Source organism: Lolium rigidum, chromosome 2, assembly GCF_022539505.1.
Source record: "Lolium rigidum isolate FL_2022 chromosome 2, APGP_CSIRO_Lrig_0.1, whole genome shotgun sequence".
Lineage (NCBI taxonomy): Eukaryota > Viridiplantae > Streptophyta > Magnoliopsida > Poales > Poaceae > Lolium > Lolium rigidum.
In genome coordinates this window covers 286,782,707-286,806,288 of record NC_061509.1, presented here as the reverse complement: position 1 = coordinate 286,806,288, position 23,582 = coordinate 286,782,707, and the positions used below count along the sequence as shown (strand labels likewise).

General features: G+C 47.2%; 1 protein-coding gene and 2 pseudogenes across 1 annotated transcript; 2 read left to right on the top strand and 1 right to left on the bottom strand.

Annotated features, from left to right (window-relative positions):
- Window positions 1-746: 746 nt before the first annotated feature.
- Window positions 747-3,741, top strand: LOC124691111 (annotated as a pseudogene).
- A 761-nt stretch (window positions 3,742-4,502) lies between these two features.
- Window positions 4,503-4,655, top strand: LOC124693794 (annotated as a pseudogene).
- A 134-nt stretch (window positions 4,656-4,789) lies between these two features.
- On the bottom strand, window positions 4,790-8,880 carry LOC124693610. Its single transcript, XM_047227089.1, has 6 exons — window positions 8,713-8,880; window positions 7,231-8,115; window positions 6,685-6,861; window positions 6,005-6,147; window positions 5,266-5,376; window positions 4,790-5,158 (listed from the first exon to the last, which is right to left on the bottom strand). The coding sequence occupies exons 1-6, from the start codon at window positions 8,878-8,880 to the stop codon at window positions 5,110-5,112; spliced, it is 1,533 nt and encodes a 510-aa protein (XP_047083045.1). The 3' UTR covers window positions 4,790-5,109.
- Window positions 8,881-23,582: the final 14,702 nt, after the last annotated feature.

Sequence of the window (23,582 nt, the reverse complement as noted above, 5' to 3'; positions counted from 1 at the left end):
GCAGAGTTCAAACCCAGGTTTGACATTTGTGTGTCTCATAAAGGTGGAATATTCATTCAGCGTACCCGTCGACAGCGAGGCGCCTGTGGTGACTTCGTCAATTTCAAGATCCAATCCGCCGGCTTAGTCTTCCAGATGTGCTCATAGGGATAGGGTGTGCGTGCGTGCGTTTATAGGGGTGAGTGTATGCGCGTGTATGTGAGCGTCTGTGTTTGTACTGTGTTTCTCAAAAAAAAATTGCCGTGTGTTTTTCAGCAGCATACTCGGCAAAATATGTCTTTACCGTTCTCCGTGGTGCCCGGCATACGGCAAAGGAGACAGATTTTTCCGGTAGTGAGTCCGATAGTTGCCGGTCACGCTTGGCCCGTAGTGTACGGTTCTTAACATTGCATCCCTTTCAATGGATTGACGAATGTTTACCACTCTAAGCGCGTTCTTTGGAGGCCAGGACGGATTATGTTATACCTGTGTAGCGACATTAGTCGATCTCTTACAGGGCCAACTCGATACAATGTTTAGCTTTTGTGAAGTTCCATGTAACTTCCCTCATGAAAAATCATGATCTTGCGGATCATGTCAGTGCATGCGGGCCAAAAGCTTACTAAAATGTGCCATCTAGATAGATTGTTTCCACATAAATTAGATATTGCAGGTAGAACTACTAAGCACTAGTACATTGAACAAACACGTAATATACTTCTATTTGTAGGTGCGTGTTTAGGAGCTAGCCAAGTAACAAATTAGCAATGAGTGTTTTGCCGTTTCCCCTCGCATCTGCAATGTTCCCTGCTGTTGCCGTGGTTGCCGCGCTGCTGCTGCTGCTGCTGCGGCCGTTGGGCGCCATGGCAAACGCACCGGCGGTCAGGCGGAGCAGCTGCACCACCCTATGTGGCAACATCAGCATCCCGTACCCCTTCGGGGTGGAGCCTGGCTGCTACCACGACGGCGGCTTCAACCTCACCTGCAACCACTCGCACAGCCCACCTCAGCTGTTCCTCGGCGACGGCACCGTTCAGGTGCTCGCCATCGATATGCCCAACGGCATGGTACGTGTCAATGGCAGCACCGCGAGGCTGGATAATATTGTCGTAAACAGCACGTCGTGGCTCGCCGGCGGCCCAGGGTACGCTGCCGACGGGCCATACTTTCTAGCGGGGGCGCAGAATAACTTAGTAGCACTCGGGTGCAACGTCCAAGTCGTCCTCCTGGGAGAAAATGACGCCCTTGTCAGCTCTTGCTCTCCTTTCTGCCTGGATAGAAGCGGACAAGGTGACATCTATATCTGCTCCGGCATCTACTGTTGCCAGGCAACCATACTTGAGGGCCGCGCGTCCTACACACTCCAGTTGCAGGAGGTTGCCGTCGGTACTCGTTTATTTGAATACGACCAAGTCCGAGTGTTCATTGTGGAATCGGACTACTTTTTTAATGTCACGGAGTATTCAGATGACGGCTACGGTCACACGGTCCCTGCCATGCTAGCCTGGACGATCACCAACTCGGTATGTCGTACCAATGGATCTTCGCCTTCATGCCGCAGTAAACACAGCTTTTGTCTAAACTATACCACTGTTTTTGACCCTGTTAAAATTCCCCGTATTCCTTATGATGGTCCTTTTAATCATGGGCCTCAATTTTCTCCGATAAACAATTATGGGCCTCATGGGCATAACTGTCGGTGTTCCGGTGGATACCAAGGCAACCCATACATCTCCCATGGCTGCTACGGTAATAATACATTGCTCAAACTAATTCCTTTTCAGCTTAATGCTCAAAGCACTTAGCTTTAGCCACGCACCTAGACTCTTTTTTGGAATGACCATATGAAAACAATTGATTTGTTCTGACAAAAAAATGATAGTATGTGTGTTATGGAGAAAATAATCTTCTGCCAGGCTAAAGCTAAACGTCAATAAGTTGCTTCTTTTTTTAAGTTGCTTCTATATTCAATATATGTATCTGCAACAGCATATTTATATTTAGTTTCTCCGGATATCATCCAGATATCAACGAATGTGATTCTCCAGACATATATCCATGCTACGGCGATTGCAGAAACACACGCGGAGGATATGATTGTCAGTGCCCTCTTGGGTTCAAGGGCAATGCTTCTAAACAAAATGGATGTGAAGGTACCAGAATAAGCATTATACTTATTTCTTCACGTATGGTGTTATATCTTACTAAGGATTGGCCAAATAATTTTGTAGTTCTACGACTAACAGATTAATCTGATTCCCATCGAAGCATATGACGGTATTCTCATATTTCTATGTGCTTTTCTCAGACATTGACGAGTGTGAACACCCGGAAGCATATCCATGTTATGGAATCTGCATCAATGTGCCTGGAACTTTCCATTGCCGGTGTCCTGATGGTACTAACGGAAATCCCTTGATAATACAGGGATGCGTGAGCTTCACAACAACAAAAACATTTACAGGTAACAGTAATCATTATCATCAATTTACTCTTTTTGAACTGCTCAAAAATCAAAATGATGACTTCACCAGTTCCCCTATGATACTGTATATTACAGGTTTGAGAATAGGTCTAGTGGTCAGCGGTGGCTCAGTTATCTTCCTTATGGCACTTGCTGCCCCTTTTATAACACGGAAAATCAAGTTAAATAGAGCAAACAAGCTGAAAAAAAGATTGTTCAAGCAAAATCATGGGTTGCTGTTGCGACAGCTAATATCACAGAATACAGATTTTGGTGAAAGGATGATAATTTCCTTGTTGGATCTAGAAAAGGCAACAAACAATTTTGACAGAGCTCGAGAGGCTGGTGGTGGAGGGCATGGTGTTGTGTATAAAGGAATTCTAGACCTACTAGTTGTCGCCATCAAGAAATCCAAGATTGTCGTACAAAGAGAAATCGATGACTTCATAAATGAGGTTGCAATTCTTTCTCAGATCAACCACAGGAATATTGTGAAGCTAATCGGATGCTGTCTTGAGACAGAAGTCCCGTTACTAGTTTATGAGTTCATTTCAAATGGTACTCTTGACCATCATCTACATGTTGAAGGCCCGATATCACTAGCATGGGATGATCGAATAAGGATTGCGCTTGAAATTGCCAGAGCTCTGTCCTATCTTCATTCAGCTGCTTCGATGCCAATTTATCATAGGGATATTAAATCATCCAACATACTTCTTGATGATAATTTGACAGCAAAGGTATCGGATTTTGGAGCTTCAAGATACATCCCAATAGACCAAACAGGGGTGACTACAGCCGTGCAGGGAACAATAGGCTACTTAGACCCCATGTACTACTATACCGGTCGGTTAACAGACAAGAGTGATGTTTTCAGCTTTGGTGTTCTTCTCGTAGAACTCCTAACTAGAAAAAAACCATTCCTCTACCGTTCCGGGGGTGATGGTGTTGGTCTTGTTTCGCATTTTGTTTCGCTGCTCGCTGAAGGCAACCTTGATGAGATAATAGATCCTCAAGTCATGGAAGAGGAAGATGGAGAAGCCAAGGAAGTAGCTACACTAGCAGCGATGTGCATTCAGTTGAAGGGAGAAGACAGGCCTACAATGAGGGAAGTGGAGATGAAACTGGAAAATTTGAGAGTTAAGAACATGCATGTGGCGCCTGATAATTCAACTAGGAGATCCGATAGGGATCAAACTAGGGCTCAGTGCATGCCAATTAAAAGAGTTACCGCAGAAACAAGCAGACAGTACAGTATGGAGGAATAAATATTGCTGTCTGCAAGGTATCCTCGATGACCGATACCTTGCTGCACTGTCCTAAATAACTCAGTGTCGGTTCCCAATGTATTGCAAGCGAAAGAAGAACAAAGTGGAATATGGCTGCATTCTGGTTCTGTGCCTTCTAAATTTTGTACAGAATTCCTCTCGAAATAGGCTTTCGCCCCGCTATATTAATATAGCAACCAAGATACACCAAACTTGCTGGGACCGCAGCACTGTACAGAATTCCTAAGCAATTGTATCTTTTAATCTGTTACTTCTGCATATTCAGTGTGTGGTGGTTACTCTTTCATGTCAGATGATTGGATATCAATAGTTTTCTCTATCAGGAAATAGAACATAATCTGCAATGTATTTATGTATTGATTTATTCTTAAAAAAGGTTTTGTGTTTCTACAGTTCTTCAGATCAGGGTGCGCGTTCAATTGTCGATTGAAATAGTTACGCGCTTTCTGTAGTTATTGAGATCATAGAACGAATTCTTTCGCTGGTTCCAATTATGTATAGGGTGTAGTGCACCCAAAATATAGGTAATGATGCCCGCAATCTGAATCGGATTTAAAACAAGAACCATAGTTGCCGCAAGAACTGAGGAGCAAGAATACATGCCTCACAACACATATGACAGCGACCCATGCAGTTCGCCAGTTCCGAGAGCATTGCATAATAAAAACTGCAATTGTGAAGACAACTTCTTGGCGCTACAGCAACCATGCGATCGAGGAATTGACGATCAGCGCCAAAGTAAGCTAGCGTGCCGACGTCCTCAAAAAGCCCGACCTGCTCGGTCGGCGGTGTGGATGCAACCTGGCTAGGCACGTCAATGGCCCACATTGCACTTGGCGAGCGCGTTGGTCTACCATCTCCCCTAGCGGAAGAGTGGACAACGTAATTTGTGGTAGAGGGGGTACGCGTTCGCGCAGCCCTTGCCAATTCTATAAATCAAGCTTTGAGTCTGCAAATTCTAACTAAAACCTACCAGGACTTGTATGAATATTATGATGACCTTATGAAAACCAATTTGCTGTGGTTATGAAGGCGTAATTCACATGACACATCGAAATGAATTTATCGCACACTTGAGGAATTTATTTCACGGGAAAAATCAGACCAAGAATTTACCACATATATACATGCTGTCATACATGAGGAGGGCTACATAAGTCAAAAGATATGTACATGGCTTTGTTATATTCTGGGAACTTGATATGAATCAATTGAGTAGAGACGCAAGTTTTGGCCATGGGCAATCAGAGCTCTTCTAGAGATGGCAGGGTTTAACTAATGCCTTACCAAACAGCTTCATCAGTGACTGCAGGAGGTGTGCCGCCTGGTGCTACTGTCTCCAACAAGGCGCCTTCAGGAGGTGAGCCGGTGCTAAGATCAGGAGGCGCCACCTTCGCAGACGTCCCCACGGCACAACGGGCACACCCTACATGATTGTATCGACCAAACTTTAGCAGGATGTAGCTAGTGTCATGGGTATCGGCAATCTAAAATGACCCTTTTTTCGCATCAAGAGGTTCGTGTTTTTTTTACCTGTGTACTTCCTTAAGCCACTTGTCCACGCACTGCAGGTGAAACTCGTGTTTGCACGGGAGAGTCCTTATCTGATCTCCATCCTCATATTCAGTTAAGCAGATATGACACCTGAAGCAGGAGAGAAGCAAGATGACAACATTTCAGCATTTGAAGACCTCTATGAATCAGAAGAGGTCGGTTGGGAAAAAACGAGTCAGCAGAACTCCTAGTAACTTGCATTAGCAAACTATATTTCAGGATTTCTGAAGGGCGGCTTTTTAGCTATAGATCCTAGGTCTCACAAATGTGCCTCGAGCGCACAATAAATTTGATAGGTACGATATTATTCTCAATTCTTGAGTGCTAGGCAAGTAGGCATAACAAAATAGTGAAGCGTGGGGGCAACAATCCTTTTCCTGGCCTGAGTAGTAAAACTGGCATAAGGCGATTTACAGCATTAAGGGTCTCCAGATGCAGCATATAAACTTCTCACCATTATGTCTAGAAGGCTACGAGTATTATCCAAAAATGCTTAGATCTCTAAGGTGCCAACAAAGATCATGCATAGCAGTTCAAGTTATATAGATTTCTTGTTCACTGTCTCCTAATATGTTTGCTCAATGGATTATTGTAGGTGAAAGATAAACTGGTAGTCGAGCAGTTTATTTGAAGCAACTACCAGAAATATGCAAACAAAAGATTAAGTAAAACTGCCTCCTTAGGGAAATTAGACAGATCAAAATTACGAGAAACTCACTGTTCCAAATCAGCACTGCATTGGGCTGTCACAAGCTTTTTGTAGCTCTTACATGGTAATGCATTAACCACAGATTCTGGAGCTTGAACAGAGACCATGGAAAGTGAAAGTGATGAGGATTGCCGATGAATTTCATCCAATACCTGAAAAGAATTGCACAGACAAGCATACTAAGTAACTAGAAGATATAAATCTTACAAAAAACAAGGAGCAGCAAAGTTGCTGTCCTCTAAAAATTCAAGTCTTAGTTTAGTTAATGGGTGCAAAATTAACGTAGAATTGGATTTTACACCACTCTATATCCTGAACTGTCAAACTTGCTATTCTACTTTTTTTGGAGATGACCTGGCCTCTTAAATTACTAAATCAACAGGTTGACACGACCTTTATGCAATCACTAAAACAGTAATAGTTGAAGTCCCAATCTAATCTAGTGCTTCCTAATTTATATGTGAATCTGTGTGAGATTATCAAGATTTTTTTGTCGAAATCAGGAACCGGAGTAGAACTCTAAGGAAGTTGCATCACATGACATTGTCAAAAGTACTGCGTATATACATTTGGCTGCCTCACTTAATTCTTCTACAGATACAACTAGGATGTCGATCATAATCCAATAAATCAGACTTGAGAGAAATAAATTGAACACACTTAAAGAAAGATGAAGGGAAAGAGCAAACCTCAAATAATGCCTCAGTTAGCATGACAATTCTTGATACACTTGCTCGAGCACTAGATTCTTCAGCGACCAGGAAAGAATCACAGGTGCATCTGCCAATTTGGTGAATCCCCAAAGGACAAGCAGCAGTACTTTGTCCATTCCCACTATCAAAAATAGCACGGCGATGCTCCCTAATCTGTACCAAAATAATAACACTAACTTCAGGATATATGTGCATGAGATCAAGTAGCAAATGATTTAGACCGTAAAAGCAGAGCTACTGAGTGCAAGAGGGAGAACTGAGAATAGATAATAAGACATAAAAGAAGTGCAGAAATGAAACAGGATACGGGAACATATAAAGTACATTAGTTGACATAATTCTGAATACGCTCAAATCAAACAGGGAGAAAATTATGATAATCAAAGGTACATGTATTTGTGCGGATAGTAGTGCAAGCCTACATCAACAATTAACAACCTACTAATCTGCACATAGTGAACATGATCCTAAATATGGAACTGCAGCATATCAAAGAGTAGGCATAGCTGTGATAGCAATTACCCGAGATCTTGAATACTGGTTTACTCTGACTGAACCATGGCGTCTGCGATGAAAGTATCGTGCCTCCTCAACCTCATCTCCAAAAAGGTCATCACCAAGGTCTAGCCATCTACTACCTAGATCATCAGTGTCTGAATCTAGATAACCTCTAGAGCCACGTCTCGAAAGTGCATCCCATATAACCATTCTATGATTTCTTCTTGATTCACTGCTGCTCGAATCTCTAGAGTGTCCTGGGCCATCATTTGAGAGAATGCTGATCATGTCATCATGCAATGTACTTCCACCAATCTGACCAATGGATCCGCTGGCCATTGGAGCATCTGCTCTGATAGGAGTTGCATCTGGGATTGATTCCCCAATGATGGATAATGCGGTTGAAGTAGCAGGCAACACGGGTGTTAAGCTGGATAGAGAAATATCTGATCTTTCACTTGCCAGAACAGCTGCGGATGGGTTCCTGTGGAGAGCTATCTGTGCATCTTCCAGGTCAGACATGATCCTTTCAGATGACATCAGTGAGGAATGGAAATCAGATTGAGATATAGAGCCACCAGCATCTGTGATGCAAACTGTGTCAGCATGAACATTACGGGGTGCATGCTCTGCAAGCTCTCTCCCCATAGGTACCTCTGCATTGCCCCTAACCATGGCATCCTTTCCCGATGAACTCTCCAGGCCACTTGTCTCGGGATTTTTAACTCCCAGCGCAGCCTCCTTGTCCTCACGACAGTCCAAGTGATTGAACCTGAGATGGTGACTTATGGTGCTCGAAGACGGATGCACTCTCGGATCAGGCTCGCTGGTGTGGCGAAGATCCTTGGCAGACAGAGAAGGACGGAAATCCAGCCCAGCCAGTTCTCGCTCTGCTCGCAGAGTTTCTACCTGTACAAAGCACCTTCCTGGCATCAGTTAACAAGCAAAGATAACAAAGCACAAGGAACATAAAAGTAACTTTGTCCCCTGAAATCATGAAAGCACTTGTACTTCAACATTCAGAATGTTGACATTTAGTTACTTGTTACTCAGGACACCTGACCCTTTTAATGTGGGATGATGGAGTATGTGAGCTCTCCACTTACCATTCATGTGCTGGTGCATTATGGGGGATTGCCATGTAGGCTAGCAAATTCATAGGCAGTTAATCATGCTTGCGTGCCACGGATTTGTAAGGAAGGGTCATAAATATTCGGTAAGTTTGTCAAGTGCTCATCCATGATTGAGCAAGCAACAGTTCACGAAATGGTGATTAAAGTTCCAGAAGCATGTCCGCTTTCCAGAAGCACTCCATGGTTTCCCCCTAACCTAGGCTACGCCACCAAATCACCATCCACATTCCCCACGGCCCAGGCCGGAACCACCAGCAAATCCACCCCTCCACGAGACAAGGCATACGAAGTTTAAACCCCAATCGCGGTGTCCACCCTCCGTTATCTCAAGCCAGGCGACCGGCGCGGTCCTAGGAGGCAAAGGAGCGACTACCTGGCGAGCGCGCGAGGAGGATGAGGCGGACGAGGAGGAGGAGGCCGCGGCGAGCCCCCCGGCGCCGCCGCCCGCGGAGGATCCGCCCCCGAAGCACCCGCCGAGGCCGATCCGCGGCCGGCGCCGCGACAACGGCGCGCCGGCGGCGCAGCTGCTCCCGGCGCCCATCGCGCTCGCCGCTCGCTTTTCTGGATGGATTTGATTCGTCCGAAGGCGAGAGGGAACTCGCCGTGGATGCGGGGGCTGTGTGGCTTTATCGATGTTGCTTTCGCTCGCAAAATGCGAGATTTATCTGAATCTCAAACCATTGACTTTCGCGCTACAGTGAAGAACACATAAAAATGGCATTTTTAGTCCACAGAAAATACGGAGAATGGTGATGGGCCATCGGTAGTTAACTGCCGTCTGTACTCAAACATAATACTGTAGTATGAATTTCACCTTAAAAACACAATATGATTTTTTTATCAGTTAGACTTTATTCACCAATTAAACAAATCACATTTGATCGAGAATAAAAGAAACACAAAGGAGAATCATTATCTCTGGTCTGGTACACCAAGCGTACATCAAAGTCACTCGTAGAAATTGCTTCTTACTTCATCTTTTGCACCTCGACTTTTATGTGAGCCGGTGAGCAAAGTGCAGAATTCAAACCCCGCACATTCTAACTAACCTCGTACGGTTTGAAAAGATGCACGAGCCATCCAGCTTAATATGCGCGGACCTAAGACCGTTAAAAACGGTGGAAGGAACATACCCCTTGCAAGGCAGCTTGATTCGTTATTGTATTGTCAGGTAAAAGAAGATCAAGACCAAACCAAAATGCGAAACATGAAAATCACTAACCAAATCAACCGGCTCCGAACCACCCGGCGCTACACACACGTAGACACAACACACCCACTACCACCACCCAAGACGCACCTCAAGTTCCACCGACCCTAACACGTTAGATGATAACCCATCGAATGCAAGGCCGATGATCCGCAAAAAAAAAGGCCGATGATCCGCGTAACAGAAACACCCCATGAAACTAGTCCCATGGGAGACGGGAATATACTCACCACAAGAGTCAATGAGCTTATGATGAATATGTGTGCACATAGCTCATACATTGAACTTTGAAAAAAATGAAGAGGAAGTTAGAAAAAATGAAGTGTTGTAACCGGACATGAAAGGAGATAGCGTAGGACTAGGGTTTGCGCCAGGTACATGTACCATCTTCCACCCATATGAAAGGAGGTGCAAGGATTTGCAACATTGACCATGGCGACCTTTCTGTGGGTGGCGGTCGGACCAACGGAGGGATGAATAGACCATCTTCCTCTAGATGCGACAAATCCAATCTCTATTAAAATCTGAATCTCAAGGGATAAAACTAAACACATCAAGGAGCACCCTGAATGGATTAGTAATAGAAATTGCCGTGGAAGGAGGCACATTATTATTATCATTTTGAAACAAGGCAAAAGATAGGAGACACATATTTGTAGTGTTTGTGGATTTTTTTTCTATTTTTTCTATTTTGAAACAAGGCAAAAGATAGGAGACACAAAAGACAGGATTTCGTGCATGCTAGTTTGAACTTTGAAGGTGCAATTGGGCAAGTCGAGCCATGGGTCCATAGAGGAAGTGCCGCACATGTCTGGCATTGGATCCTGAAGCCACATGCCGTGTACGTGGCGACACGGAATGGCGAATACACTGTCCCCCTTTGGAGCGGCAAACGGCCTCTGACCGTACTACACGAAGCACGGGTGTACGTGTCAGTCACGCACGGTTTAATGCGTGCAAACAATGTGCTCTCAGTCTCATGGGCACATCACAACGGCGCAACTTTGCCGTACGTACGTGTCTCCAAGCTCGTTAGCTTTTCCCCGTTGGTCACACGGACAGACAGCCAAAGACAGGTGATGGACGCGCCTAGTGCAAGTTGAAGTACGGTGCTCGTGCGCGAACGCGTCCGGTCACAGCCAAGGTTTTTCTTTTTTACCGAAATCCCGCTGGTAATCAGTTTTATAAAAAAAATACCGGCCAGTATTTACGGAAATTTATGTAATTAACTATAATTTAATAAATTTAATAAATTTTATTTAAAAAATCTCGACCAGTATTTCTTGTAAACGGTAATACAGGTGCCCACCGTTATCTTTGTAAAGAACGACAAATAAAACCTTGCTCGCCGCTAACCTGTGAGGGTGTGTAAGCAGACGTCACCTATACAAAAAGTTGACGCCATAGGTGCCGTGTTTCCCGATTAACCGGTGCGGCTCGATCGATCATCCCAACAATAGCCAACGATCAATCGATCGTCGGCTGTACCAGCGTTCTCGAGCCGTCCAGCCCTCGACGAGTTTGAGTTTTGGGGAAGGGCTTGTATTGGAGCAAAAAGCCCCAATTGTCTATTCAGCTATGCAGACGTGGTGCACAGTGGCTGCTTTCATCCAAGTACAGCTGCCTCTCTGCGCCACGGCACAGGAACTTCCAGGTCGTTTTCGGACGGGGAGTAAGCACAACTAACTGAAAACTATATTCTTTTAATATGTCTATGTCTCTCAGTTGCCTACCAATAAGCACCAAGGCGATCTTATAAAAACACTTGATAATATCCAAAGGGAAGAGCATCATTCCCAGAAAAAGACAGCGACAACATTGCTCCCAGTCGAATTGACAGGGTACCAAACATGATCTATCTCATTGGCTGACTGTTTATAACTGGAACTGATAATGATCAAGAAAAAAACTTTAGTTAAAGTTCAGGGGAGCTGCATGTAGTATCATATAGTAGGTTGGCACGCTTGACCCATCAACGGTGCTGGGCCTCTCTGTCTGGCTGTGGCCATCAATCCTGCGCGACACCGACCGGTCCTGGCCGGTTTCTCGACAGTAGGCAGCCTGTTCACAAAGAAATACTGTAGAAGTACGAGAGATAATCATTGCAAAAATTTACGTTTTCGTTATGTTTATTTGCTATTAGTAGCAGTAGCAGTAGCATCACCCGGCGGTCAGAGGAGCAGTTGGCTTGAGTGCATCCGTGATCAAAAGAAAGAGTTTGCTTAACCATTTCGCATTTCCCGATTTTCTTAAATTAGTACTTTTTTGATAAAGGGAATATATTAATATCAATTAATAATGGCGGTACGGATGCACAGCCAAAAAAAAGAAAAAAAAAACTAAGAAAGTAAAAAAGTCCCGCTACGGTATTTCGACCCTCACAACAACAATACAACCACCACCAACATAACACTTGAACTTCAGGCTCTTCAAAAGAGACGTCTTCAAGAAGGAAACACTTGAACCATCATCGCTCGATCCGTCGTGGCCCGATCAAAGATCTCAGGTTTTCACCTGAAGATAGTTTCCGCTCTCAAAACAATGTCTTCAACAAGGTCATGGCCAGGCACAATCAATTAAGACCAGACCTTGGATTTTCACGTAGTACTATGAACTTCACATGTGTTGTCGCACCCACTTGCATAATGTTGCTGCAAAATCCAGAACACAAAGCAAGTCCCTTAATAGCGCAGAGACTCGAACCTCCATTGGTAGTCTTTTAACCTAGCCTTCATGATATTCTCTGTCTCTTTGTCTTCATCCTGGACCAAAATGTCACTTGATGGCAATAAAGAACAGAGCTTCGCACCCCGCTCCCTCTAAACCCAAACGGTCGAAATATAAAATAGCATGGGTGCACACGACCGAATACCACCCGATCCAGCGAACTCCAGGTATAAGGTGCACTATTGCTCCGCCGGCGGAGCCTTCCGGAACACACCACTCCGGCCACATGGAGGACTAACCTCAGGAAGGTCTCAATCTTCGTACAACAAGGACCCTAGGACCACCACCTTTTATCTCTCATGTAGACGAGCAGGCCCCCACGCCGCCATCCGCTGGCCAACGACGACGAAGGAGGACACGGTGGACAACGGGCGCCGCTACCACACCATCCTCGCCCCGCAAGATCGCCGCCCCCTCTTCGCGCCGCCAGCTGAAGCCGGCGATGGATCTAGACGGGCACTAGATCCAACAGCCCTGTCACCATCCATTATCGGCGTGGCCATGGAGGGAGCAGTCGTCGCCGCTCATCCAGGGTCTCCGCCCTGAACGTCGTGCACGTCTATCTAGTAGCAGCCGTCCTAGCTACCACCGTGGGTCGCCGCCGCCACCAACCCCCCGAGCATGTTTGGCACCGAGGCCCGCCACCACCGTGGCCGGCGCCGACGGTAGCGGCGGAAGGGGAGGCCACGGGAGGGGAGGTGACGGTGCCAGGGTTAACACCCCTAGTGTCGCCTTGGGGAGTAACGCGAGAGGCCCCGTACCGGTTCGGTCGCGAGCAATCAAGAATTGACGCGGTGCACACTTGTATGATTCCACCTGCTGCCTATGTTTTGCAGTGTTGCTTCGGGGAAACTGACCGACTTTGTCTTCCCGTAAAGAAAAAAGTGCACGACCTTCTTCTTGGATTATCTTTTACTTCCTGACGATGCTTGATGGACTGCTGGAACTGTGCTTCATATACTTCACTAGGAAAATAGCATTATTATTCTCGCACAAGAAAATATAACATTAGGGTGGCCACAGCGTGTAGCCAATTTACCTTTTGACATTTGAAACTAGTTCCATATATTACGAGTGTAGTTACAAATTGAGAAAAGGAGAGAACTGGAGCAAGTTATTGCTCCCATGCCAAATTCTCCTCTCGCATTTTTAAATAAAATATATTTCGTTGGAGCGCTACATTGTATTCAACCCAGATGTGGCCCAATTCCACTACGCTCCAGGAAGCTGCCTTGCTCTTGTCTTAATTGACAGCCAGGACAAACACGCTGAGAAAAAGACAATCTGCACAAACGACCGCGTTCGCGGACCTGGATGCAGCGCCAAAATCCGGAGGAGTCTCCGATCGAGGATTTAAATATGAATGCCCTGATGTCGTACAAGAAGCACCTCACATCTGCAGACAGCAGCTGAATTAGCACCAGTGTCCAGTGGTCTCTGATCCGCCTACACGGCTCGATGAACCGGAGGACAGCCACCTGCTTGCTCGCCGTCGCCGCTCTCGTGATGCTACCTTTGCTCAGCTCTTGCGCTGCCTCGGCGCATCCCCTGGCGCGTCCTCTTCCTCCAGGTATAGCTTCACCCACCCATCGAAATTTTCTTTGGGTGCTCTGAATTGCAGCACCGTAGTACGTACATGTGTTGACGGATCGATGTGATTGCAAATTTGCAGTGTTGTCGTTGGCGGGCGGTGCCTGGGAGCGCGGCGGCCGGAGCCGGGCGCGTGACGGGAGGGAGCTAGCTGTGGGTGCCGCGAGGCGCTTGGGGCGGAGGACGTCGTTAGAGTCTAACAGGTCTTGTATTTTTTTGCCCCTTAAAACCCGAGTAGAGGGCTCTGTATTTATTTTTCGCCGGCCGAAAACTCGGACGAGCTAGCAGACCCGTATCACTAAACCGTAAAAGGGAATATTCCGAAAATATGCCAAATTAAAAAAAATCACCTTCCTCCACTCCTTCTTCCTCCTCTAGCCAGCCCCTGCCTAGCCCCTGCCCCGGCCGCCCCCCGCCGCCGCGCCTGACCGCCGACCGCCAGCCAGCCCCCGCCGCCGCCGCCGCCGACGGCCCACGGCCGCCCGCCTCGCCCTCGCCCTCGCCGGCCACGGCCGCGCGTGAGCTTCGGCCGCCGCCCGCCACGGCCGACCGCGCCAGCCTTGGCCGCTGCTGCACCTCGTCCGCCTCCCCAACCCCACCTGCAGGTCGTCCTCAAGCCGACCAACCCGCCGCTGGCACCCACGGCGCGAGTTCACCGGCGAACCGAGCCGCCGCTCACGCCGTGAGGCACCAACGAGCGCCAACAGCCGTCGCGCGGAGCGCTTGAGATTTCGAAAATTCAGCGCGCCAAGAGTGAGGGTTTGGCCCTGTATTCGGCCTCCCGCCCCGTACAAGTAAGGGGCCAAAAGCCACCCCGTAGCCAAAACTGTAAAAAATCGACACGTGAGCCCTGTTTTATGGGATCTGCTAGACGGCCGGGTAGAAACCTACCCCGTATATCGGCGGTTATTTTACGGAGTTGAGCCTTTTAAAGGGTCTATTAGACATGCTCTTAGACAATCCTCCCTCGCCGATTCCCTACGGCCACCACAGGCCGGGAGAACGCTGGGCGCCCGATCCTCCGCCTTCGGTCGACGGATAGCTGCCGGGCCGGCCGACTCGGGGTACGACTTACGAGCACACTGAGATCCTCAGCTGGGTGTTCCGTCGGTATGTACGGTAGAAAAGAACGGCTACCTCAGCTGAGCTGCCGCCTGTGTACAACAACACCTACTTTCGCTGGCTTGAAATAAGATGACATGCCCAAAGAGACCGAGCTACATGTAGCATTTTATTTTAATTTTTTTAGAAATTATGTTTTTAAGTTTTTAAAAAAACTGAAAAAATATAATGGATGTAAACAATGATGAAATCTAAAAATATGCAAAATCTCAATGTGAATTTTCTTGTTTTGTAGACTACACAAAAATAACAAAATTTGACAGATTTTATAGTTTTTAAATGTGCACTATTCACTATTCTCATATCCACATATTTGTTATTTTTGTATAGCCTAAAGTATTAAGAATTTCACATGGAGATTCTGCATGTTTGTAGATTTCATCATTGGCTACATCCATGATTTTTTTCTAGAAGTTTTGAATTTTTTTTAAAAAAAATTCTGAATTTTTGAAAATAAAGAGCTACATGTAGCTCGGTCTCCATTGTCCACTCTCCACATGCTCCATATATACTGGCTCCTCTCCGATCCATGAGTGGTCATACTATCGGTTGCACCTCCGTTGTTCAAGCGAGAGGTACTTTTTATTTGCTGATGAAAAGAAATTGTTCGTTCCTCGACGGCATAACCAAGGTTTAAACTAGCGTGCTAAAATAAATAGCGGGGCATCCTCGAAATGCAATGCACAATATATTGTGCTAATAGCGTGCTATATTCGAAATAGTGTTTTGAAAAACATAAAGTCTAAAATGAAGAATTTCATTACAAAGTGAAAGATTCATACATACATCATCACATAAAAAAATAGTTCCTCCAATTTTTTGAAGCCTAACATCAATATTTTAGAAGAAAACAACATTGTATAAATTATTTATTAAGAATTATCAGTATTACTGATATTATCTTCAGATTTAGAAGAGAAATCAACAGGATTAACGTTCATCACCCCAACAAACAAAAGGAATTTTTTTTTTCTTAACGAGGAAAACTGAAACCCTCGTATCAACAGGCTATAAAAAATAGTGAGCTAACGTTATAGTGTTTTAGCGCACTAGAACATGCTATTTCACATATAGCATCATAGTGAGCAAAATTATTAAAATATAGAGTGTTCTGTTAAAATATGCTATATTGCACTATTAGTGAAAATATGAAGGCAAAGACAAATGGCATTCACGCGGCACTTGTCAGTCCGACTCTATGCTTAATCTAAGTGTTAGGAAATATGTAAACGTGATCGTATGTGTGTTATCATCAGATTTTGGCCAAATCAGGAGATGGGCCGTAAGTGAAGATGGGCTTGAAAGATACACGTATGTAGCATCTTTGAAGCGGCCTTGCGCGAGGAGTTTGGGCTTAATTGCCCGTGTATCTGTAATATAGTAGATCGTATGGTAGTTTAGATTAAAAGATAGAGTTTATCTCGTGCACGGTTAGGTGCACGCCCGAATTAGAAAGTCCCTTGGACTATAAATATGTATCTAGGGTTATCAGAAAAGGAGGACAATCACGTTCACAACAAACACAAATCAGGCGCATCGCCACCCCTTCTTTCGAGGTTTCTCCCGGGTAAGCATCATGCTGCCTAGATCGCATCTTGCGATCTAGGCAAGACTAACGTTTATTCGTTTACCTTGTGTTGCTTGTACCGAAGCGTTGTTGATGGCGAGTAGCACTACTTATCGTAGATATTTTGGGGCTTGCATAGATGCTTTTCTTACGCATATCTGCTTAGCTATGCCGTCCCTCGATATCTAGCTGCCCTTACGCCTATCCAGGTGTAAGGGCAGCATCTTGCTTGTTCGTTACTCAGTAGATCTAATCTGTTATAGTTGCTCCTTGATTCTTCAAAGATTAGTTTGATATCTGTATGGTTAGGCCTTGCAAACGGGTTGAACGATCCGGTAGCGCGTTAGGTATGGTTTGTTAGTCCTAAGAGGGATGTTCCGGGAATTAACTTAACGTTGGTTTTTAGGCCTCTTTTAGGGTTAACTTTCCGTTATCTCGCGTGTCTATTAGGCTCAACTACGCGTAGGATGTTCCGATCATACGGTGAAAACCCTAAACTGTCGTAGATTAGTTTAGCTTTGTTTTGATCAAGCAGGATCCCCATGTCATTGAAAATCCATCGTGAACCATGGGGCGATAGGCTCTTCGAGCCGATCCACAGGGCAACCTGAGAGCCGATAGGGCTCGTATTTAATGTTTACATGTCTACCATGCAGGAGCCTAATCGAAGCAACTCTACACCTTCCTGGCCAGGTATAGGTCAGGTGGCACGCCCTTGCAAACCGCCAGGACGTGTGCCGAAACAATTTGCGGGACGACGTCGAGGGACCAGGGCCCACTGCCGCCTTGGAAGCCTCCCGGCTCTTCGTGTTGCTTAACCACTGCTCGCGGGTGCGCTTTGGCAGGCAACACATTCTGGCACGCCCGGTGGGACATCGGGACAATCTTCCGCAGCAACCATATCGTCATCTGCACCTCAGGCGGCGGAACCAGTCAAGTATGAAGATCTGCCTCCTGAGCATAAGAAGAGATATGATGAGCTCAAGGCCATCTTGGAAGCCGATCTCATCGGCGCTTTTGAGAAAACCCGTTCGCACGGGATCAAGTTCAAGGGGTTCCAACCCGAAGGCGCGCTAGATGGACTGGATCTATCTCTCCCTTCGGACGAACGTACCAGAGCCCTGCGACAGGAAATCGACTATGCCGTTGCTCACTCTCTTCATCGGCATTCTGAGAGCTTGGTGAACAATCTGGAGCGTGTCGCGCTCAATGTGGTGCAGGAAGTCATGAAGCACAAGTACTCTCCGTCAGGACCTGCTCTAGGAACTCATCAAGGAGAGATACCATTCTATACCAGGCCGCCACTGCCATTCACGGCACCAGCTCCACAGCAACAAGGTTCACCGGCGTACGTGGTCTACAAGGTTGGAGGTGACCCGGGCGATTACCAATTCCTGTACGAGCCGCCCAAGGAGATTCCACATGGATACGTGTGCACTTACGTGCCGGACTGCAACAAGCTCGGATGACCCAGGTTACAGCAGGAAGGACTGCCACGGCAGGAGGAGTTGCTGGAGCAGAAAGCAGTTCTGGAGCAGAGGCTGAGAAACAGGCGTGGCTAACTAAATATGCCACCATTACAAGTCAGGAACGATCAACTTCTGCAACTCCTACGGTGGATGAGATCACCGCAATCATGAGAGACCGGTTCGGCATCCTGCCGAAGAAGAGAATGATCGGCTATTCCAAGCCGTATCCCAACGACTACGACCTGATCCCGCTGCCACCTAAGTATCGGCTCCCTGACTTCACAAAATTTAGTGGATCAGAAGGAACCAGCTCAATCGAGCACGTGAGCCGATACTTGGCGCAGTTGGGCATGGTCTCAGCTTCAGACGAGCTGCGTGTGAGGTTCTTCTCACAATCTCTCACGGGTCCGGCCTTTGGGTGGTACACCTCGTTACTACCAGACTCGGTTCGGTCGTGGAAGCAGTTGGAGGAGTAATTCCACGAGCAATACCATACAGAAGCTACTGAAGCTGGCCTTGCCGATCTGACACAAGTTCGGCAGAGACGAGGAGAGACGGTATCTGAGTACATCCAGAGGTTCAGGACCGTCAGGAACCGATGTTATTCGGTTCGCCTATCTGAGAAGGAAGCAGTTGAGCTGGCGGTAGCAGGATTATCAGCGCCGCTCCGAGATGTGACCTTCCAAGCCGAGTACAGTTCACTGGCGCACATGGTTCGAAGTTGACGAGCATATGAACAGGCGCCATCCAGAATTGTACCGGGACAAGTACAAGCGCGTCGCCACGATCGAGACGGACGAAGATGAAGATTCTGCAGGAGATCGGGAGGTCGGCGTAGCCGAGTGGACTCGGGGGCAAAACCCGTGTCCTGTAAGTGGGTGAAGCAACCGGGGCTCGTGAAGGGGTTTGACTTCGATTTGAGCAAAACGGAGCAAATTTTTGATTTCGTCATCGAAGGAGAAACAGACTGAAGTTACCCGAAGGCCACAAAATCCCCACGCCACAAGAAGTGAACGGCAAGCCATACCGCAAATGGCATCACACGTTCACCCATGCCACCAACGATCGCAAAGTCTTGCGCGGACAGATTCAGATGGCGATAGAACAAGGCCGATTACTCTTCGGTCAGTTTGCCATGAGAGTTGACACGCAGCCGTTTCCAGAGGTCAACATGGTGGATCTCAGCCATTGCATAAGAGGCGAGCCAGGTTTCTCGTTTGATATCAATATGGCAGGGTTTGTAGATCGCCATGGCGAGGATAAGTCGGAGAGTAGTCGCTCTCGCGGCAAAGATAAGAAGGAGGCCGATCCACGCGACCGGCCCCAGCATGATGACAGACGGTACTTAACTGAGAAGGAAGTGATAAGCGTGCGGTATCAACGACCACTTTCTGCGCACCTCCTTAATAAATATGAACAGCAGTACGACCGACGTCGACGCTACGACGAAGATGATGATAGATATCGTCGGTCGTCGATACGAAGGGTATGAGCATCACGCCAGAGGGAGGTCAAGAGAGCAAGAGGACGTGGACAGGCATTGGAATTGTCCTTTCTTCAAACACTGCTGGGATTCAGGAATGAGCCGATTGCCTACAATCGAGAATTGCCCAGAATGTAATCAGAAGAGGAAGGGCACAAATGAAGTTTCAGTGTTCGATCGTCTAGGACCTCTCCCACCTCAAAACAAACAAGCTGAGTCATCCCAAGATGAAGACTTCGAGGAGTCAGAGGAAGAAGATAGATATCACCGACCAAGGTGGTGTCCTGATGGACTCAACCACTCCCAAAAGCGCAGAGTGCAATGGCTACGAAACCTAGAAGAAGCCGAGGCACAGTACCTGTACACGTTGAGGAAAGCACAGCCCGATCTGGCCGTGAAAATTCAGCAAACACTGGAAACAGAACCTCGCCCACCGAAGAAGGTGTGGTGACGCAAGCAGACGCAAGCCGATGCAGGGACATCGGCTGATACAAACATGGTGTTCGTTCTCTCGTCAGAGTTTTGTGCTCCAAAAGACGAGGAAGTATCAGTGGCACAGTTTGATTGCGGGCCACCGCCAGTTATCTTTGAGAAGCCACGAGAAAGGAGCTATAGGCATCTGAAGGCCCTATACCCGAAGGGTTATATCAATGGGCAGCCTATCGGCAAGATGCTTGGTTGACACGGGAGCAGCAGTCAACATAATGTCGTACTCCATGTTACGACGTTTGGGACGTTCTATTGAAGATCTGATCAAGACCAACGTCACGCTAAGCGATTTCAACGGCCAACCGTCAGAAGCCAAGGGTGTTCTGAACGTGGACTTAACTGTCGGCCGAAAGACCATCCCTACGTCCTTCTTCATCGTCGAAAGCAAGAGCACTTACGTTGTTCTGCTAGGAAGGGATTGGATCCATGCTAACTGCTGCATTCCATCCACAATGCATCAGTGCATCATTCAATGGGATGGGGATGAAGTGGAGGTTGTTCATGCAGATGATTCTATTGATATCTCTTTGGCTACTATGAACATCTGGGAAGCAAATGACCAAGAGCCGCTCTCTGGAATCAGTATAGACGGTACGTGAATGCATCGAAGCTACAAAAAATGGGGTGAGGCTGGTCTTATCCACTGGCCTCACAGAGTAGCAAGATCCGAGTCTATGGACGGACGTGGCAAGACCGATCCCTGTGATCGGCCCCAAAAAATAAGAAACAAGGATCTCACGTCAAGCATGCCATGTCGTCGTAGCAGAGAACCAAGAAGTTGTAAACCATTGTTACACATTGCAATGGAAAAGGAGGCCGATTCTAGCAATCGGCCACATAGAGTCTCAACATAACTTCTGCTTGTGTTCATCATTGATGTAGCAGGCGATGGGAAGATGGGGTTTACAGCAGCTGATGGACTAGAAGAGATCAAAATTGGTCCTGGGGATAGGCCATGGCCAACATTTATCAGCAAATAATCAGATCGACAACTACAAGGGAAGCCGATTCCAGCAATCGGCTAAAATTATTCGCACCATACATATTCACTGATGTGCTATTTGGCATGATGAGTTGCGACACAAGCTTGAATGGGCTGAAAAGCCGATATCTTCAATCACTTGAAGGATTCGGCTCGGGGGGCATACACACGGAAAAGGTACAAGACACCATGAAGTATGTACCCAGGGGAAGCCGATTCATGAGATCGATCGGCTAAAAAATCGAAAATACAAAAAAATTTAAGCACAGCCGATGCTAGGACATCGACTTTAGAAGTACAGAGGTTAAGCTGCCACTTGATCAGGCCTCATTTGAAGGAAAATCTGAAAGGCACAGAGTACACCAGTACGGACGCGATCCACTTCTACATCCTTGACCTGAAGATAAGCAACGTCACGTTTGGCCAGGGCATCAACTGCAGCGTCTTCGGGACGTGGGGCTGGATTTCGTCAAGGATGGTGAGCAGATCTGAGCAGCAAAGCGCAAGAATTGAGTCAGGAGGAGTTAAACAGCCATTACATGTGGAGCTTCTCTGTTCAAAGAAGGGATTTGCTGGTCTGGCCGAGTCCTCGTGGTGCATCAACTCCTTGTGCGTAAGCTTCCCTATCTTGTTTTGGTGGGAGTTGAGGGTTGACCTTCTCTTGGAAGCCGATGGTGACACATCCGGCTAGTTTTATTGTTGTGGCGTCCCCAGAGGTGCCCAAGCTGGAGCTTCGTCGGCTGGTTTGCATGTTCTCGCTGATGTTACCTTCAGTATCCTTTTTCGAGCCGGCACAGGGTTCTTGCCCTTCAAAGTTTTCCTGGCAGCCACCTTTTTTGCTGCTATTCTCGCCTTGACTAAGGCTCGGGGGGCAGCTAGCCCTGAAGATCCTTTGCTCTTGGGAGCCGATTTTGACTGAAATCGGCTAGCTCTGCACCACAATCTTTTTAAACATTGGTGAGTTGTTGCAGAAGGGAACCACCGGAGCTGGTGGGAGGAACTTGGAGAGGGAGCCATCATCATTGATAGGCTCCGGGCCATCTTGTTGCTACAAAGAAACAGAGCAGGGTGACTGTAAACTATCACAAGAGAATTTGTGAGCAAGTGGTGCCTGTTCTGCAGAAGTGTCAGCTTCAGCATCAAGCTGTCTCAGCCACGGTCCTGGAAGCTTTCCTGGAGGCGTTAATTCAGGAATTTTGCCGTCAGGCCAAACGTCGCGATCGGATGATTTTGAAGTCCAAAGATCTAGGGGTCTCAAGGCTGTGTGCTGGACCTGTTCGATTGGAAGTTTGATCTGAATTTCAAGGATTGCAAGTTACCATCTGAGGGGATGACTAGGTTGACCTATCTTGCAATTCATTATAAAAAGCTGATGCATTGCCATCGGCTCATTGAGCCTCCATCAAGGTAACAATCGGCAGAAGCAGTGCGAGGAGAAATCGGCTAAAATAGCGTAGAAGGAATCAGCAAGATCAAGTTGAAGGAAATTTTTCATTGATAGCAAGATTTCTTACACAAAGAGCTGATTGCTCTCAAAAGAAGGAACTAGGGGATACATTGCCCCATCTACTACCCCTAGCTCTATGCTAAAGGTCCTATCTAGGGGTCGTTGCTGCCCTCATCATCGTCATCGCCGCCGTCGGCGCTGCTCCCGGCCGGCTCGTCGTCGCTGCTGTAGCGACCTCCGGCAGGACCCTCATTATCCTCGTCCTCCTCGTCAGCGTCGTCGTCGTCGCTGTCGAAGTCGCTGAGGTTGCCCGGCCAAGGGCAGAAGCGCTTGGCCGGTGGCTCGTTGGAGGAGGTGCTGTCCTCCTCCTCTTCTTCTTCCTTCACCTCCTCGGAGGAGGTGAAATCGCCCCAGGAGAGGCGATCGTCGTCGCTCTCCTCCTCCGATTCCCCGTATGCAAGGAATCGGAGGTCGCTCTCCCATCGGTCGAGGATTTGTCGTCCTCCGACCAGACGGAGAAGTCGTGGCTCGACTCTTCCCCGTCGGCAATGGCGCGGCGGATGTTGGCCGCGTGGGCCTCTTGCGGGCCCCACTCTGGCGTCGGCTCTCGGAGGGGGGAGGATTGGACAGAGAGGCTTGATGCGGCAGAGGAGGAAGAAAACGAAGACATGGTGGCAGAGGAGGGCTTTTGGAGTGCTAGTGCGAAGGGGATGAGGAAGGGAATTACGAAAAGTGGCTAAATAAAAGGGGATATGGCAGAGATTTAATGCTCAAGCAGTTTTCGAGGATGTGGTGCCACAACTGTCAAATCGTGCAGAGAAGTTGAGAAGACAAGGCATCATGATGAAGAATACTGCGACGGTTCTGCTCTGCCACAACATGACCCCTCGAAGGTAAAAACAAAATGGTTTTGAAATTATCATTACCAAAACCAGGGGGGCATGTGTTATCACCGGATTTTGGCCAAATCAGGAGATGGGCCGTAAGTGAAGATGGGCTTGAAAGATACACGTATGGAGCATCTTTGAAGCGGCCTTGCGCGAGGAGTTTGGGCTTAATTGCCCGTGTATCTGTAATATAGTAGATCGTATGGTAGTTTAGATTAAAAGATAGAGTTTATCTCGTGCACGGTTAGGTGCACGCCCGAATTAGAAAGT